The 19,208-nt window shown below is 43.6% G+C and overlaps 1 protein-coding gene across 1 annotated transcript in view; it reads left to right on the forward strand.

Moving 5' to 3' along the window:
• LOC147751276 (tyrosine 3-monooxygenase-like) overlaps positions 1 to 19,208 on the forward strand; it is a 309,602-nt gene that overhangs the window by 75,256 nt on the left and 215,138 nt on the right. The window contains exon 4 of the mRNA XM_086933182.1: positions 7,616 to 7,683. Within this exon, the coding sequence (XP_086789308.1) occupies positions 7,616 to 7,683 (68 nt within the window). The remainder of the gene's footprint in view (positions 1 to 7,615; positions 7,684 to 19,208) is intronic.

The following is a 19,208-nucleotide window of genomic DNA, read 5'->3' on the forward strand; positions in this document are numbered from 1 at the left end:
AGGAATGGGATGAATGTCTTATTAATAAACCACTACAATAACGTCTTTAACCACTCCAATACCGTTATGGTTGAAGAACTGGAGGCGGAGGTTGATAGGTTGTGTGACCGCAGTGGAGTGTCTTTTGAATTTTTGTGGGGAGGCGACTTCAATATTAACAAGTGCCCCCTTGTTGGCATGAGGGTGTGCGGGTATGGAGGGGAAGATGGCGAAGATCAGGACCACTTCTCACACTCGGCCTATGGAGATTCTTTAAACACACTCATGCTTAAACTGGATTTATGTATTATGCCAACCGGTGTAGACAGTGAGGGTAACCCGATACCTACCTTTATAGGCAGGAACCACGCGACAGTTATTGATTACCTCATTGTCTCCTCCAGTATTTTGGCTTTGTGTACCACCCCTGTAATTGTAGACGTATCCCTTAGTGATCATAATTGCCTAACCATGTATCTCTCTTTGTGGGGGGTTAAGCCTAAGGTGTCACATGGTATAGTGACAGACGTAGTCCCACACAGAGCAAATGGCCCGAGAATTAAATGGGGCAGGCATAATGAGGAACGCCTATTAAACACCATAGTGTCTGCCTGTTTAGCTGAGGTAGAATGTTGTCTTGAACCTGATCAAGGAAGTGCCGATATATTAGCCAGTTTTGACACCATCAATAAAAACATTGCTAAAATTCTAACCGGTACAAAACCTAGAGGCACTAGGACCACCGGTGGATGGTTCGATAAGGAATGCACCAAATCCCTACGTAAATTGAAAGCAGCTCTTAACCACAAACCGAGGGATAGGGAAGCCGTAAGGGCCCTGAGGAGGGAATATACAACTCACCTGAAGGCGAGAAAACAGGAATTGAGGGAAGAAGCATGGAACAATCTGACTTTGGCCGTTGACCTTAAGGATACTAAGTTATTTTGGTCAACGGTCAATAGCCCTTTCCTACAAAAGGATGAAGCCCCGGTATTGTCCGCTCAGGTGAGCGAAGAACAGTGGGTTGCCCATTTTTCTAGCACTTTTAACCCTGAAGGTTTAGAGGCGGGGGCTGATAAGGAGGCTGTGGTCACCCCTCTACCCCTTAACATTACAGTGACCGAGGTGGATACTCCTATCCAGTGTAGCAAGGGGGGGAAGGCACCTGGTCCCGATGGGGTACCCGTCGATCTTTACAAAGCAGAGGTAGCCCTTTGGAGCCCACTGTTAACCAAGGTTTTTAATGCAGCAGCAATGACTACGGCTCCACAGGTCTGGGGGGAGTCTATTATAATCCCTATTTACAAAAAAGGTGCGAGAGAAGAGGCAAAAAACTATCGCCCGATCTCACTACTTACCGCCTCCCTAAAAATTATGAGCAGGGTTCTATTGAGTCGCCTGGAGGATTGGGCCGAAGAAAAAGGTGTCCTCGCGGACTCCCAGTTCGGATTCCGTAAGGGGTTAGGCACGATAGAACAGTGTATAAATTTGGACCTTATCATGGGCAAATATACTCGTGCCAAGCAAGGCTCACTGTTTCTTTGCTTTGCCGACCTTTCCAGTGCCTTTGACCTGGTAAACCATGGTCTGTTGTGGTCAACTTTACTGGATATGGGAGCCCCACGGGAAATCATTTACTTCCTGGCCGAACTGTATAGGAACCTATCGGCAAAGATACGCTATGGGCAATTAGGTGAGTGTTCCCCGAATATCCCGGTAGGCTGCGGTATTAGGCAGGGATGTGTCCTTGCCCCCCTCCTTTTCTCCCTTTTTATTAACGCCATTGAGTCTGAATTACGTGCAGTCAATGCCGACGCACCAACCGCAGATGGTATGCCCATTCCAATACTGCTTTACGCGGATGACGCGGTCCTACTTTCGAGAACCCCCCTTGGGCTGCAGAAACTCATGGACAAATTTGTGGATTTTATCAAAGGGAGGAAATTAAAAATTAATAATTCAAAAACTTTTATTTTGGCCTGCGGCAAGAAAGTTAAAAATCTAAGACCTTTTACAGTTATGGATCATACAATACAAGTGGTTGAAAAATGTTGCTACTTAGGTATCACTTTTAATAGCGGAGGGATGTGGGCCTCTGAATTGATCAATGTCAGAGCTAAAATGGGCAAGTGTTCTTTTGGTATATTCAAGTTTGCATCAAAGTTAGGCTCCAGGCGGATACCCGATATGTTGTACCTATATCGCCATAAATGTGTTGCCCTGGCCCTTTACGGTTCAGGTGTTTGGGGCCATTGTAATCATAATGTGCTCCAGGTGGAGGAAAATAAATTTCTTAAAAAGCTTTTGTGTCTACCATCCTCTGCATCAACAAATCTGATCCATCGGGAGGTTGGTCTGGATCATCTTTCCGACCTAATCAGTCTAAGACCTCTTCTAGTGTGGAGATCTATCTGGATCAAGGAGCAGACGGGGTTCACAAAAAAGATCATTTTAGACTGTCTCCACTTGGACAAATGTTCCCGTATCCCCTGGCTCAATTATATCATTCATGCATTTAAAGATGTTTTTAACTTAAGTGTGCGTGAAAACCCATCCTGTGTTATAGACATCCCCAAGAAAGAGCTTAAATATGTATTTTTAAGGGCCAGTGCTGTGAAGCGTAAGGCTGTTACTTTCCAGTATTCTACACATGTTTTTTATGATAGATATAATATGGTAGGTCCGGGATTCGCAGGATACCTTAAATTGGTTACCATTCGTTCTCATCAATATGTATTGACAAGATTGCGGATGGGGACCGTTCATTTGCTTGTTGCGTATCCATATATTAAGATTCACACTATTGCCCCCTGTCCATGTGATGGGATCACAAAGCAAAGCTCGGAGCACTTTTTATTGTTATGCCCCTTTTATCTTCATCTGCGTAAAACCTATTTGAAACCACTTTTTAAAAAATATAATGTATCCACTATTGAATCTGCCATGAGGCTTTTATTTGGTCTTGATTCGCATGATATCTGTTTTTTTACTGCTGTATATATTTTAAAATCGGTACATCTGAGAAATAATATGTCCTTTGACTCATGAATATGTCTTAAATAAGCTGTATTTTTGTGTATTTTATGCTTTATGTATGTACTTTTATGATTATTATCAACTAATGATCGAATAAAGTTTTTTTGAATTTGAACTAGTGCTTTTATGCAGCACATCTCATACTCATGGGGGGTATCAGTGAACTTTATATTCATTATCATGAGGTGTAAAATTTGCTTCACTATTAAATCTAGCAAGGAAAGGTGTGTTCGTGCCCGAAAGCACTAACTCTGTAGTCTGGATCCAGCAAGAATGATGCACATGTATACCCCTCACCATGTCTCCCGTCCACCCCATACTATGTCAATGTGCATGTTAATAGTCAAAAGAGGGAAAGGGGAATGGAATAAGAAAGATAACAGAGATCTCCACTCTGACATGTTACTCATGCCAGTAACAGACATCTGCAGGTCAAGGTGGAAATCTCAAGACAAATTAAATAGCTTTTGTTATTTAACATTCAAGTAGAACATCGTAGCCCTAACAGGGGATACATATACATTTAGCATATATCCAACACTATGATCTTGAAGTCAAGTTGATATTATTTCAAACTGAAACAGAACAAGAGTTAATGTTTCTTAACTGGTAAAAAAAACCTTAGCCTATATTGATACTTCTAATTCACAATTGTACATGCTCGTGTAATTATTGGGTTCAATTTCTAATTGATGTGGCTGTGCAGCTGAAAGGCAATTAAAATTTGTCAGTTTCTTGTGATCCTCATATGCAGAAAAATATAGGTCACTTGACTCATCTGTATGATCCCCAACCAGTCTGCTCTCAATCAAGCCCTCCTCACTTTAGGGCTTCGATAATGCATCTCTAACGCTCCTCATGTGGTATACCATTCCTTCACCCCTATCTTCACTGCCTGCCCCATACCAATGAAAGAACCTCCATTCCGCCTCACTTCCATCATTATGCTGTGTTTTTCTATTTTTTCTAAAGTAAAAAATTCAGGGACACTCTAGCTCACTCTAAGTCCAAAGCACTGACATTTTTCTCAACTAGATGACATTGTTCCTGTGGAGACTTCACGCTCTTAGAGCAAGTCTCCTTCTGCTTGGTAGTTCTCAGGTGTCCGGCTTCGAGCCAAAAAAACACATTATAAAATCTTGAAGTGTATTTGGCACACATCTTTGTGCCCATTAGACAAACATGATTTGGCTACTGTGTTATGCAGTTATACATTGCAAATTAAAATAGTGACGTCTGCTTTCTTTGCAAATGAAATTACTAATGCTAATATCTCCTCATGCAAATTTTGTATATTTATAATAGAACTTTGTGTCTCCCCTGCCACTACCAGCTCCCCTGTTGCCTTTCACAAATAATGCTCCTCTCTTGCTGCTTTCTTTCAAGACAACAAGATTCATAAGCCTTTTTGGAACTCTCCATCTAATTCCTATTTTTTAGCTCAGTTTAACTTCCCTACTATCCTTTCATGCTTTGATCCACACTTCATAAGTACTGCCTGCTGTTCTCTGAAAACCATCGCATCAGATTCCCCTTTCAACCCTTTCTTGCCATAGATCCTGTCTCTCACGGATGTATGACGTTACAACGCATACTTTTACAATGCATACCTTTACAACACATTTTTTACAACGTAACATCCATTACAATGTATTCCATTACAACACATGCCATTACAACGAATATTTAAAAACTACCTTTACAACACATTCCATTACAACGCATACTACCTTTACAACGCATACCATTACAACGCATACGATTTCATTGCATGTATGGTAAGTATTGGATAGTGTAGGGGTAAACATTGCTATTCTAACTCCAGGGGGGGTGCAACAGTAGGGTAAGTGTTGGATAGTCTAGGGGTCAAATTTACTATTCTAACTCCAGGGGTTGCAACAGTAGGGTAAGTTTTGGATAGTGTAGGGGTAAAAATTACTATTCTAACTCCAGGGGATTTAACAGTAGGGTAAGTGTTGGATAGTGTAGGGGTAAAAATGACTATTCTAACTCCAGGGGGTGCAACAGTAGGGTAAGTGTTGGATAGTGTAACGGTACTATGCGTTATAATGGTATGCTTTGTAATGGTATGCGTTGTAATGACTGCGTTGTAATGACATGAGTTTTAATTGTATGCGTTTTAGTGTCATGCGTGGTAATGGTTGCGATGTAATGGAATGCATTGTAAGGGATGTTGCGTTGTAATGGTAGTGCGTTGTAAAAGTTGCATTGTAAAGGTTCTTTCCCGTCTCTCACCTTCGATACAGTAGTACCCAGTATTCTTCAGGTCTGTGACTCCTCACGTATCTCCAACACCATTCACAGCAAATGGGAACATGCTCAAGTTATTCCTTTTCTATAATAGCACCTATTGATTTGACCACATAGACTAACTACAGACCAGTATTCCTTCTCTTTTTATCAAAAGTTCATTAAAAGGAAGCAAAATCAAATATGTTATTTTACTCAGCATCGCTCACTGCTTCACTCTATCAGTGACAATTTACGCGACCTTCTGGATCTCTCTGCTGCATTTGATACTGGTTCTCATAAGGACCTGTTACCATACCCTTGTCTATGGCCATTGCCATTTAAGCTTTTTATTGGTTATGATCCTTTCTGTTCGACCAATCTCAAATGGTAACTCCTTCACTATTCTGCTCTGAAGCTCTAAAAATATCCTATGCGTAGTCCCAGGATTTATGCTTGAGCTGAACATTTTTTAACATCTACATTACTCTTCAGATCCTAATGATTCAGTTTTTCAGTTTTAACATCATGTCCTATGTAGATGATAACCCACTTATAGTCATTATTTGCAACAACATTGTACATGCACATGAGAAATTCTGCTCCTGTGTGCCCGCAGTCGCAGCGTGGATGCAAGAAAAGTGTGTGGGACAAAAACGGACATACAACCAGTGTTGGCTTTAGTCCCCCACCATTCATTTGCTCAGCTGCCTAGTGGCCTCCCAAGATTAAATAAACACCTACATCTGTCCCTACTGTCGAGAACGTCCACTCTTGACTGCTTTACAAAATCACCCTCTTACTTCCACCCTCATCTAGAAAAGGAGCTTTGATGTCTATAATTCTGTCCCATCTAGATTATGATAATTCTCTATGTCTTGGCTTCTCTAGTTATCATTTCAATCGTCTTCAGCTTTCATAAATAGTGCAGCATGATTGGCCTTAAATCTCCCTCCTCGCTCTTGTTGTTTTATAAATGTATAAATGTTTAACTCCACTCATACATTTGCTAATGCAAGCTATTTTATAGGAAGTTTAGCCACGGATTTACATAACACTTATTATGGTGCTACAAGACCACACAGCACGAGTTGTTATGGAACTATCTGACAATAAAACAGTTAATCTAAGGAGTATTGAATTCCGGAATCTTATAAGAACCTATCAACAGTTTAATGTGGGTACAATATTAAACCGTGTACCCACACGGATACTGCAAATTATATACTCAATTACCTGATTACTCAGGACTGAGAAACATATACATGAAAATCACCAAATAAGCTGGTTACAGTTAATATGTCAGTTACCCACCCTAAAAAAGCTGGATTTCATAATGGTGGCATATTGTCTAAGAACACATAACTAGTATGCCATGTTTAAACTCGTCTTCTAATCCTTACAGCCAGGTCCTTTGCTGCTCTTGAACTTGATCTGGAAAACACTTTTAATTATTTGTTGTTGGACTTTTCATTTTTAAAACATGTTCACAATTAATTTTGTAAGCATACCAATCTTTATGGCACAAGCTCTATTGAGTTACTCATTGGTGATTACCTACGTGAATGAGTTGGCTTCCCGACCTTAACATTGTTTTTGACAAATGAAACAAAGCTCTCTCCTTTCCTCCTTGCTATTCCTGGTTACTTTTGAACCATAGCTAATTCAGTTTGGTCTAATAACCGATTCCAGGGGATCCCACTTGGGCAACATACATTAAGCTTACACCTGTGATGATGGCATTAAACTATCTGCCCACTTCCCAGAAAACTCCATCTCACCCACCCTCACAACCATACTGAGTTGTAACGCAGCCTTTGCAAAGTTCTGCCCCCTAACACAAGAGCCTGATTCACAAAAAAGTAGCAGTTTGGCTAGAAATCTCCACCTCAACTTTCGTTTCCTGTATTTTCATAGTCCCCATCACTCCCAAAATATGCCTGAAAAACTGTGCCAGGTACAGATTTTCAGGCGTACTTCTGGGAAGGTCTGGTGACTTTTCCTGCGTGATCCAGTTGGTACAGCACAGATTTCTGCGCTGCGGATAAGTCCATTCAGGGGGAATAGACAACTATAAACACTCCAGTAATGACTAAATATGCATGCCTAATACATGTTTGCAATGCTTGTGTACTGTTTTATCATCACTTTCCATCTGTCTCATGCCTACCATTATCTGTATGCACCCAACAAAATCAGCACCGACGAAGGTAGCGTGTGATACTGTTCTTTTGTACAGCATTGCTTGTCAAAATCCATTGTTGCTGATAAATACATACATATATAAATGCATGCATAAAAAAACAATTGGTTGGTTAATGGAACTTTTCCTATCGTTTCCTGTGTCTAGGGATTTACTGATTTGGAATACAGGAAGCGGCGGGCTTTAATCACAAAGCTGGCTTATGAATACAGACAGTAAGTAACTCAATACATACGAACCTAATGATTATTACTCCAGTTCATTGTGGTCCTTTTATTTCCTGCTTTTGTGTGTGATTTTTGTCACGAATGTGTCCAGTGAACGAGCACTGAACATTACAGTTTTCATTTCCTATTAATCACTGTGGTATAACGAACAAATATTATGTGGCTCGAAACGCGGACCAATGTCATGAACACGTGTGGAATAATATATGGCTTTTGATATCTTTATATTTTAATTTTGAGAATATTTAGAACTACACATCAACAAAGATTCATCAAAATGCCAGAGATAGTTCAGCAAACATCGGACGGTCTTGGCTCCTCCCTTTCACCGATTACATGGCCTTGTTGACTCCTTGTTCCACCCTTTAACCACACACCAGACCCTAATTCAATGCTGAGAGGCAATGCGGCCGGCTCGGGGTAAGAAATGCCAAAGTAAACAGGGCTCTTATTACTAACCAATGAAACATGGGTTAGGAATAACAGTGCACGGGTTACCAAAGCGCAGAATGAGTGGTTACTGCTATTCCAGGCAACTCCTACCTAACATCCATATTGATATGATGAATGCATGTTTGAGCTAATGCTATGACCACTTCTCCACATCAGAAGGCAAATGTGAGCTTGTCAATGCTTATCAGACATTTAAATGTGTGTAAACGCCAGTTTTCGTTTTTAAAAATGCATAAAGATTGGTTTTGTATAATAGTTTTATTTTTGTCATTTAATATGTTCTGTTTTTTCAATTCCTATTAAAATAGTATTCAAGTCAAGTCAAGGCATAATTTATTGTATGATTAATTACAATCTTTACAAATTTCCCCAAAATTAAAAATATATCTTTACATTCGCAGTTAAAACCAGATCAAACCAGACAACATTGATAATATCCCATTGATTATTTAGCTAAAGTGCGTGTGCTTAACCATCGGCATAAAATGTTATAAATTCCATTGTAAGGATGTTGACTGAGTACGTTGTTTTCCTTGCTAAAACGATGATAGCGCCTTTGGACCTAGCTGTTATACTGTCAATCCCACTCTGGTGAATGGTAACGTGAAGGACATACTATCAATGAGTCAACACAATGTAAAACTAAATTATGTACTGCCTAATCAAATTTTTTTTAAAACAACAAGCGAGCTGATTAGAAAACCCTGAAAAATAGCAGGATCCTGGAAGAAAGTGCAATTATACAGTAAAGTAAAATATGGGTTTTTAAATTTTTTTTTAAAAACAACTTCTGTGGTCCTGCTAACTGAATAGACTCGTAATAAGTTTTACATTCCGTCCATTTATTATGCAGGTGGCTCAGCTGGGCCTATGCCTGGTCGGTCATACTTCTTTGTTTTCCTCCAGATCAGCTTGCCGTAAAAGTTTTCTTACCTCTGCCAGGTATTTTACTCCCAGACAAGATTATAGAGGAGCCATCCAACCAGCATATCACGGCTTGCCTGCACTTGCGAATTTTCAGTTCATTAAAAATTGATTTTAAGTACTGTCTCCTCAGGACCATGACTGCTGGGCATACACATAGCAGATGAATTAAGGATTCCTTGTAAAAGCCACATAGTGGGCACTGCGTTGTTTGTTCGATGTTTTTCCAGGACGGCTATAGGTCTTTTGAATCATGCAGACCCATCCGGTAGTCTGTATAGCTCTTTTTTAACTGCCAGCTGTTCTCAAATAGCTTCCCCAGGAACTCAGTGTTTCTTGATCCATCTGGTAGTTAATTTCTTCCCAGCATAAGCTGTTCATTGTGTCTGGATCAGAGGAGCGAAATTTCTGGCATAGCTTAACAAAGCCGCTCATGCCCCGGAATTTCTGGTTCTGGAGGCCGAATTCCAGCCTGACTTGCGACGGGGAGGCAGACTTTGACAGATTGAAAACGGCCTTGTAAACCTTCATCTGAAGATCATTTAATAAATCAGTCTCCTTGCCATACCAAGTAAATAAGCCATATGACAAAGTGGGCAAGATTTGCGCAGCCATCACTTTTAAGAGGTGGTTATAATTCGGGCAATCTAATTTTTATTTAGTAGCCTGTATGCAAAGATTAGCGATTGCGCTTTGGCTTTCATGGCCAGTTTGTGTTCCTTGTGTTATGCCCTGCCCTATTGTTATGCCAAGATATTTGTTGGACCCATGCTCTTCCACCGTTGCCCCTTTCACCAACCATTTAAATTAAAAAAAATTAGAATTCACTAGGCGAACAACTTTGGTTTTTTCTTTATTTAGTTCCAAATATTCCTGGTCCATTGTAGACCAATGGGGGTTTGGCTTAACACTACGATGTCATCCGCATACTGTAAAAAATAAATTGTCTTGTTGGCCATAATCGGCGGATGATAGTCGGCTGCTTCCATATATTTACTGATATCTGAGAGGAACAAGCTTAATAAGCTTGGCGCTGAGACGCACCCTTGTTTTAGACCTTGCTGCGTGTGGATGCCCGAGGTTGTACTGCAACCGTCGCCTAGTTTCACTCTTGCCCAGGTGTCACTATATAGGGCAATTATTGCATTCAATAATGGACTCGGCAATCCCCATGCAAATAGTTTTTCCCAGATACGCTTTCTACTCGTTCGAAGGCAGATTTTATATCAACAAAACATGCATACAGCTGTACTCTCTTTTTTACCGCTTATTCTGTTAAAAGCGTCAGTATAGCCAAATTTGTTATTGTACCCATCCCTTGCCTAAAGCCCGTTTGGAACTTGGGAATTATGTTCTTTTCATCCATCCAGTCTCAAAGCTGGACTAGGAGACAAGAAGCGTACAGCTTGGCCTCCTCATCAATTAGAGATATCAGCCTGTAGTTTCCTGGCTTACAATCATCTCCCTGTTTAAATATTGGATGGATTATGTTCTCTTTCCAAGAATCGAGGACGTTGGTCTGCTTATAAATCTGATTGAAGAGAGGCATAAAATGCTCCAACCAAAAATCTGGGCCATTCGCATTGGGCAGCCCATTTGGACCTATCGCTCCCTCGGTCTTAAGTTTTTGTATTTTACCTCATAATTGTTTAATGTGGGTCAGGGTATTTTGTTCATTACTACATATCTCTTGTCCTGGGTCTTTGCATTCCGTCCTGTCTTGACTGGATTTTTTTTTTGTTTTTTCCAGTTCGAGGGATGGCCCTCGGGAACCTTCTGTGGCCCCTAATTCCGTATTACTGTACATATTTTGCATGTGTTGAGTCCACATTTCCTCTCCAATTCCTGCTTCTTGTTGAAGTCTTGCCCCTTTAGTCAAGTTATTTATAATGCCCCAGAAATCCCTGCTATTTGGCAGTTTACTTGCATACAGTAATTTAGTCCAGATTGGTTCCTTATATGCTACTTTAGCATTCCTCAACATCTTCCTGTAGTTGTTCCTTATTTCCTTCAATTTACTTTTATTGTTTTTTTTCCTCATTCTTACCTCCTGTGTTTGTAATTGTACCTCTCTTGCGATCCTTCTCTTTTGGTCTCGTAGTTCAATATTGAACCATCGTTCCCTCCTGGTGTTTATTCTTTTTTGACTACCCGGAAAGGCCTAAAATTTTCGGGTGAGGAACTGCGCCAGCTGTTCCCAGTTTTTTACACGTTCCTCCTCTGTCTGTGTCCCCAGTTTGCTCATGTGATCCTTAGCTGTCTCCTGAATGATTTTCAAGTCCGCACCCCGCCATTTTAATTTTCTTAGGTTGAACTTTTCTGCATACCATATAAGGGGGTTTGTTTTTTGGGCCTGTTTGAGAGAGATGTTCATTCTCGTAATTTGGGGAAAGTGATCGCTTTCTATACACGGGTCGATATGAAATGTATCAGTACAAGGGACTAACTTATTACTAATAATTGTGAAGTCTATTGTTGAATTAATTTTACCACTCAAGTGTGTTATTGCCACTGGTCAGTCTCCCTTTGTGTTACCATTCAAATTTGTCAGTCCAAGGCCTACTAATTCATTCGCTATTATTTGTGCTCCTGGTTCACTAGCCTCTTTCCTTCATTCCAATTTTTGGTCATGAGATTACAATTGAAGTCTCCCGAGATGAACATAGGGCATCGCTCGTGAGATCTTCGCATTGCTTTTATCAAGGTCATTAAAGGAGAGTATTTTTCTTTCTGGATCTTTCTCTCTGGGTGAATGTAGTAGCAGTTGACACTTTAATTCATTAAGCGGGGACATACCACTAATTTTGATCACTTGTACCCAATTAACCCCAGCATCCAGTTCTTCAGTTGACCAATCATACTTTTGGGCGGCATATATCGATAAGCCGCCTTGCGGGTGCCCGAAAGGTGAAACTCTGCGAGAATGTGGTGTTCTTTAAATTCTGGAATTGAAGCTGGAGCCATATTCCAAGTTTCCTGAAGCAGGATTATCTCTTGTTGTCTGAAAAAGGCTAGAGTTTCATGGTCCTGGTCCATATCTTTAAGTCCGTGGACATTCCATGAGCAGATCGTAATACTGTCCGGCCTTTTTTCCTCCGAGTTCTGGTCCTGCGTCTCTTCTTCCGTTATTTGATTTAACTCTTTGTTAGACCTGCTTTTTACTTAACGCCTTTGGCATCCAAGACCAATCCAACCTGTCCAATGTTCGACTTCCCGCAATTAGTGGGTTTGCTGATATATTGGCCCCATTTACGTTGGAAGCCATTACAGGAGTGGTGGATCGAGAACCACATCCGCATGTTTTCTGGCTTTTCCCGAGTTTGTCTTCCTCTTTTGAGTTTCATGAACTGTTTAGGAATGGGTAGGGGTACTTTGGGCATTTATGTAGCATCAGTGTGATTCCCCAGGCTCCGAATCTTGATCTTATTTGATATATCTTGTTCACTAATTCCTTTGAGGACCAAGTTGTCAAGGATTCTTCAATGTCTGAAGTTGATCTTTTTTGTTGAAATTCCACAGCTATTAAGTCTTGTGAGGTTATTCCATTTAATTCTGGGATTTCTTTAAACAGACTTAACAAGTTCTCTCGGTTCAGAATGTCTTGCCTTCCTTTGGTTGGCTATTCGGGCACGAATGTCAATTTTAAATCGAACGCATCTGACTGGTTTTGGAAACTACCGGGAGATTGTAGGATTTTGTCTTTACCAGCTGCAGGATTTGGGATTCTTGCTCCACTAGTTCTACATTCACCCCCTTCTTTTTCTTCTCTACTTTTCCAGGGTTTTTTGTTATCCTTATCCCTGTTGGCTCAGGTTCTGGTTCCATGAGAGGAAACCCACATCTTCGGCCCTTTCCAATTATTGTGAGCTTTATCGGATTATGCTGGATTTGCGGTTTGATATTTGTTTTCTCCAGCAACCTCTTGTCTGTTGAATCTTTCCGTCTTCCTTGTTCGTTCCTTTCTTGCTCTCCTCATTCTGATATGAATATTTACCTGCTGTATCTGTGCTTGGACATGTGTGACTTAATAGTTGCTACTTGCCCTGCACCTTTAGTAGATTTATTTATTTCTGGTCAAATTCCACTTCCTCTAATTCACCATTGGCTTTGCTACTTGACTTCATGATTGATTTATTGCCTTTTGATGTTACCTTCATATCAGTATTATGTTGAGTTTCCATGTTCTGCTTGTTGTTACAGGTTAGTTTTATGGCCCCTAGAATGTCCATTAAGATATCAGGGAGACTTGCCAATTTCTCAATTATTCTTCCATAGCCACACTTAGGCAGTTGTTTGTCTTTATTTATTTGTTGCTCCGGGTTTCCCCTGCGTGTTAGTAGGGACGTAATTAAGTACATCTTGGCGTTTATGCAAGAATTGTGGCGGGCGACTAGATTTATGAGGTCTATTTATACTTCCATTTTATCAGAATGGTAATTCAGTACCCTTATTGCTTGGTCCAGTGTGCCTAGCAAGGTCTGACTCCATTGTGTGTTTGGATGTTCTTCACGTAACTTCCCCAAAACCCCTGGCTCGTGGTCTATCATACTAACGGATGAATTTGTTAGTGGGGATGACAGGTTTAATTGGTTTACTTTTTTTGAAAAACGTCTGCTATCCTCTGGTATAATCTGTTGTTGGTCATTACTGCGCGACAGGCTTCGTGGGGTGGATACCGCCATTCCCAGTCTGCTCTGTTGTGCTCCCATGTGAATTTCTGATACCAAGACATTCCCTTGGGGTTCTTTTTCCTGTGTTTTAATTTTCATGATTTCTAAAAGAATGGAGTCATTAGATAAGGAGAATGAGTTTGAACACGGTTCTTCCGCAAGGGCTATCCGGTCTGGCGATTCATTTAACTTTAACATTTCCTCTATAGGTTCCTCCATGGGTTCCTTTATGTTTATGTTTCCCTCAGTTACTATACTTCTGGTTGCTACCCTTCTGGTTGATTTGTTTAGCTTTAATTTTTCCTCTGTGGATTCCTCTATGCTTCCCTCGATTGCTACGCTTCTAGTTGTTTCCCTTACGTTTGTTATGGACTGAAACTGGTGCACCTGTGCAATTACGGTAACCAGCTTACTCGCTGGTAGGTCTATCGTTGATATATATATATATTTTTTTTAAAGACCTTTATTGTACACTCATTTAAATACACAGCATAAGGCCTACAACCCTTGGGGCCGGCCGCAACTTCCGTACTTGTTTACCAAAACTGCTAAAATATTACACAGCCGAATAGCCGACAACCCTGGGGTCCGGCGGCGTCACATCATGAAGTGCACTCGATAGTGAGCAGCTTGCATTGTGGATAAGACATAGGTCTAGAGTTTTTTTCTGTTTTCTTTTCAACTTTCAACTTAGGTTCAAGATAGCAACTGTCACGTTGGTTGGCTCTACAACCATGGAAATACACAGTTCAAGTATATAGGTGCTTAGGGACGGAGGTTGTAAGTATGCCACATTAAATAATACCTCACAATGTTCCCTACTCTGTCCTTAATTCCCACCACTCTCTATCTACTCCTCTTCCCCTTCCTCATCTGAGCGGACACTATCGTCTTCTGGTAGTGGGTCGCATATGTCCCCTCTGTATTCATTCCAGGCAGTCCAAACTCTGTTCCATTTACGGGGAGATGCTCTGAGTACATATACCGCCCGCTCCGTGAACATCAGTGTATCCATGTTTCTGCACCATTGGGACACTGTGGGAAGGTCAGATGCGCCCCATTTTTGGGCTATGTCTCGTTTCGCTACCATTATGGCTAATGTGTCCCATATATGGCCATGTCTAGATAAATCATTTGGGTCCCATATATTCAATAAACACTTACGTGGTTCTGGCACCAGGAATACTTTGAGAGCCTGCGAGAGAGTGCGCATCACTTGACGCCAATAGTCAGCTATGGGTGGGAAATCCCAGAGTGTGTGGAACAATGTACCTTCTCCACCGCATCCACATAGACAAAATGGGTGTGGTGCTTTATGTATTTGGTGGAGCATGGATCTAGTGTAGTACATGCGGTGAAGGATTTTCAGTTGTATTAATCTGAATTTTGCTGAGATTCCTACCTCCCTCGGGGATGCCAACGCCTCATTCCACTCTGAGTCGTCTATGTCAGCAACCTCTTCTGTCCATCGCTCTCGCAATTTCAGTGTAGGGTCGGGCAGGTAATTAAGGAGTTTCCGATATGTAAGGGAAGTTGCGCCTTGTTGCATAAAGTCAGTAAGTAACCTTTCCTCCAACGGTGAGGATTCTGGAATGTCGGTGTCTGTCGGTATTGCTTGTAGTAATGCGTGCCTGATTTGTACGTATCTGTAAAGTTAATTGGGTCCCAGGTCATATTGCCGTTGGAGTAAGGTGAATGGGATCACAGTGCCCCTGTCCCACAGATCTCCCACCGTAGATATACCGATGTTGTCCCACTGCGCAAACCCCTTGCTCTGTTTCAGACGCCCCAGTGCCCTAGTGTCCCAGAGTGGTGTGAGTTTAGTGATCTTTCCCTTCCATCCCAGTTTTGCTTGAGCCGTGTGCCATAGCGTGGCTGTGTGCCTCGTGGGTACTAGTAGCTTTGTTGCCTGGCGTTTGTTGTAGAGAACGGCCAGCGTGCTATTGGATCCCAATTGCGCCTTGTCGGCCCTGTAGGCCGGGTCTTCCTGCGGCGCATGGACCCACTGGTTCACAATTTTGAGTTGCGATGCCCAATATTATAGCTGTAGGTTTGGCAGTGCAATTCCACCCTCATACCAGCTTCTGTTCAATTTGATATGGGCAATGTGTGCTGGTCGGTTATCCCATAACAAATTGGAAACCAATGCAGTGACCTGTTGGAAATAGCACGGAGGGACCTGATATGGGGTATTTTCTAAGGCATACAGGAACCTCGGAAGAGCCATCATTTTATAAAGAGCAGCTCGACCAAGAAGGGTCAATGGTAAGGCCGCCCAATGCTTCACATCGCTACGCAGACGTTCCAGGGGAGTTTTTAGATTTTTTTCTAAAAATTCCGCCGCACTGTTTGTAATATGGATGCCCAAATATTTAAAGGAGCCCGAGGATATCAGAAGTGGGCCGTCCACTGCCAATGAGGGCCGTGGTCCCCTCAGCACGCTGATCACAGATTTTGACCAATTAATTGTATAGCCTGATGTTTGCCCATGGGTGTCACAGAGCGCAAGGAGTGCTGGGTTGCTCCTGTCCGGATCTGTCAAGTAGATTAGCATATCGTCTGCATAGAGCGATACTCGGTCCTCCCAACCCTCATTCCAACTAATCTTCTTCAGCAATGGCGTTGACCTAATCAGTGTTGCCAATGGCTCCAATACCAAGGCATAGAGTAAGAGGGACAGAGGACAGCCCTGTCGGATTCCTCTTGCCAGTGGAAACGTGTGCGAGATGTGGCCGTTTGCGGTCACTTGGGCCACTGGGTTGGTGTACAAGAGGCGGATCCAGGCAATGAAGTTGGGGCCAAAGCCCATATGGGACAAAACTGCAAATAGATATTCCCATTCCACCATATCGAATATCATTTTGGCATCTAGAGAAAGGATCACTGCCGCCTCTGACAGTAACGGAGCGCGCGCTACAACCCCATGAACCCTTCTGAGATTTAGAGCAGTGCTTCTGTGTGGCATAAAGCCGGATTGGTCAGGGTGGATCAATTGAGGTAGATGGGTCATTAATCTATTAGCCAATAATTTAGCAAGAATTTTTGCTTCTGCGTTGAGAAGGGAGATCGGACGATATGACGAACAATCTGCCGGGTGTTTACCGGGTTTCGGTATAGCCACAATCGTTGCGGTGCGTTGTTCCAGCGGGAGTTCTGCCTTCGCCAAGCTGTCCGTATACATTGCCAGAAGTGGTTTACTAAGTTTGTCAGACATTAGTTTATACCATTCTATGGGATCCCGTTCGGGCCCAAGACCTTCCCGGACTGTATTGATAGGATCGCCCGCTGCGTTTCTTCCACTGTCAGGTTTGCCTCCAGCTCGAGGATCGCCTCCGGCGAAGGTGTTGGAACTGCTAAGTGGCTGAGGGAATTTAGGGCTGCCTGTTCTGTGATCTCTCTTTCAGGGGTATAAACTGTCTGGAAATAGTCCGCCAGTATATTTACTATGTCCTCAGGGTGCAATCGCAGATGGCCCTCCCGGGTATATAGTTGTTGTATGCCCCTGCCACTCCCTCCCCTCTTGTCCAGCCAAGCCAGCATTTTCCCTGCCTTGTCGCCAATTTCATAAATTCTATGGGTCGTGCTATTGACATCGTCAATGTCCTGCATCGTGAGATGATTCTGATACTGCTGCTGGCATAGTTTCAGTGCATGTGCGGAGTCCGTTGTGGGATCTGCCATATGGGCCATGTTCGCTGTGTGAAGCGCCAGTTCCAGTTCCGAGAGCTCAAGCCGGTGTGCCCGCTTGTGCCCTGAAATGGCAGCAATTGTCTGTCCTCGCAAGACCGTTTTGTAGGCCTCCCACAGAATCGAGGGAGAGTTTACCGATAATCAATCAATCAATCAATCATATCACTTGTATAACGCACTACTCACCCGGAAGGGTTTCAAGGCACTTGGGGAAGGGGTCCGCTACTGCTCGAACAGCCAGGTCTTGAGTTGTCTCCTGAAGGCGAGGTGTTCCTGGGTCAGCCGAAGGTGGATGGGGAGGGAGTTCCATGTCTTGGCCGCCAGGTAGGAGAAGGATCTGCCTCCGTCGGTGGCTCTTCGGATGCGTGGTACGGCAGCGAGGGCGAGGCTAGTAGACCGTAGCTGGCGGGTGGGCGTTTTGAAGGTCAGGCGGTCATTGAGGTACTTGGGGCCCAGGTCGTGGAGAGACTTGTGTGCGTGGGTGAGGAGCCTGAACGTGATCCTTTTGTTGATGGGGAGCCAGTGCAGGTCCCTCAGGTGGCCGGAGATGTGGCTGCGTCGGGGGATGTCCAGAATGAGTCAGGCGGAGGCGTTCTGGATGCGTTGGAGTCTTTTCTGTAGCTTGGCTGTGGTTCCGGCGTAGAGGGTGTTTCCGTAGTCCAGTCGGCTAGTGACGAGGGCCTGGGTGACGTCTTCCTGGTTTCGGTCGGGATCCATCGGAAGATCTTGCGAAGCATGCGAAGGGTGTGAAAGCATGATGAGGAGACGGCGTTGACTTGTCTGGTCATCAAGAGGGAGGAGTCCAGGATGAAGCCCAGGTTGCGTGCGTGGTCTGTTGGCTTGGGAGCGGTGCCCAGGGCTGGGGGCCACCAGGAGTCATCCCAGGCGGAGGGCGATGGTCCCAGGATGAGGACTTCCGTCTTGTCTGAGTTCAGTTTCAGGCGGCTGTTCTTCATCCACTCGGCGACCTCTTTCATCCCTTCGTGTAGGCTGGTTCTGGCGGTGATGGGGTCTCTGGTGAGGGAGAGGATCAGCTGGGTGTCGTCGGCGTAGGAGATGATGTTGAGGTTGTGTTGGCGTGCGATGGCAGCAGAGGTCTCATGTAGACGCTGAAGAGGGTGGGGCTGAGTGATGATCCTTGCGGGACGCCGCAGATGACTTCGGTGGCCTCGGATCGAAATGGGGGGAGGCGGACTCTCTGTGTTCTAACGGCGAGGAACAAGATGATCCACTCCAGTGCCTTCTCTTGGATGCCGATGTTGCTGAGGCGTTGGACTAGGGTGCGGTGGCAGACAGTGTCGAACGCTGCAGAGAGGTCCAGGAGGATGAGTGCTGCTGTTTCCCCATTGTCAAGCAGGGCTCGGATGTCATCGGTGGCTGCGATGAGGGTGGTCTCGGTGCTGTGGTTGGCTCTGAAACCGGACTGCGAGGGGTCGAGGGATCCGTTTGTCTCGAGGAAGGCGGCAAGCTGTCTGTTGACAATCTTTTCGATGACTTTGGCAGGAAAAGGGAGGAGCGAGATGGGGCGGAAGTTTTTGAGGTCGGTGGGGTCCGCTGTTGGTTCCCTCAGTAGGGCGCTGAGCTCGGCATGCTTCCAGCTCTCCGGGAAGGGGGCGGTGTTGAAGGAGGTGTTGATGAAGTCCCGGAGTTGGGGTGCGATGGTGGAGTCGGCCTTGTTGAAGACGTGGTGGGGGCAGGGGTCGGTAGGAGATCCGGAGTGGATGGTGTTCATCGTGCGGGCTGTGTCTTCGGTGGTCACCGTGGTCCAGGTGCGGA

The sequence above is a fragment of the Lissotriton vulgaris genome, chromosome 1_1, assembly GCF_964263255.1.
Source record: "Lissotriton vulgaris chromosome 1_1, aLisVul1.2, whole genome shotgun sequence".
Classification (NCBI taxonomy): Eukaryota; Metazoa; Chordata; class Amphibia; order Caudata; family Salamandridae; genus Lissotriton; species Lissotriton vulgaris.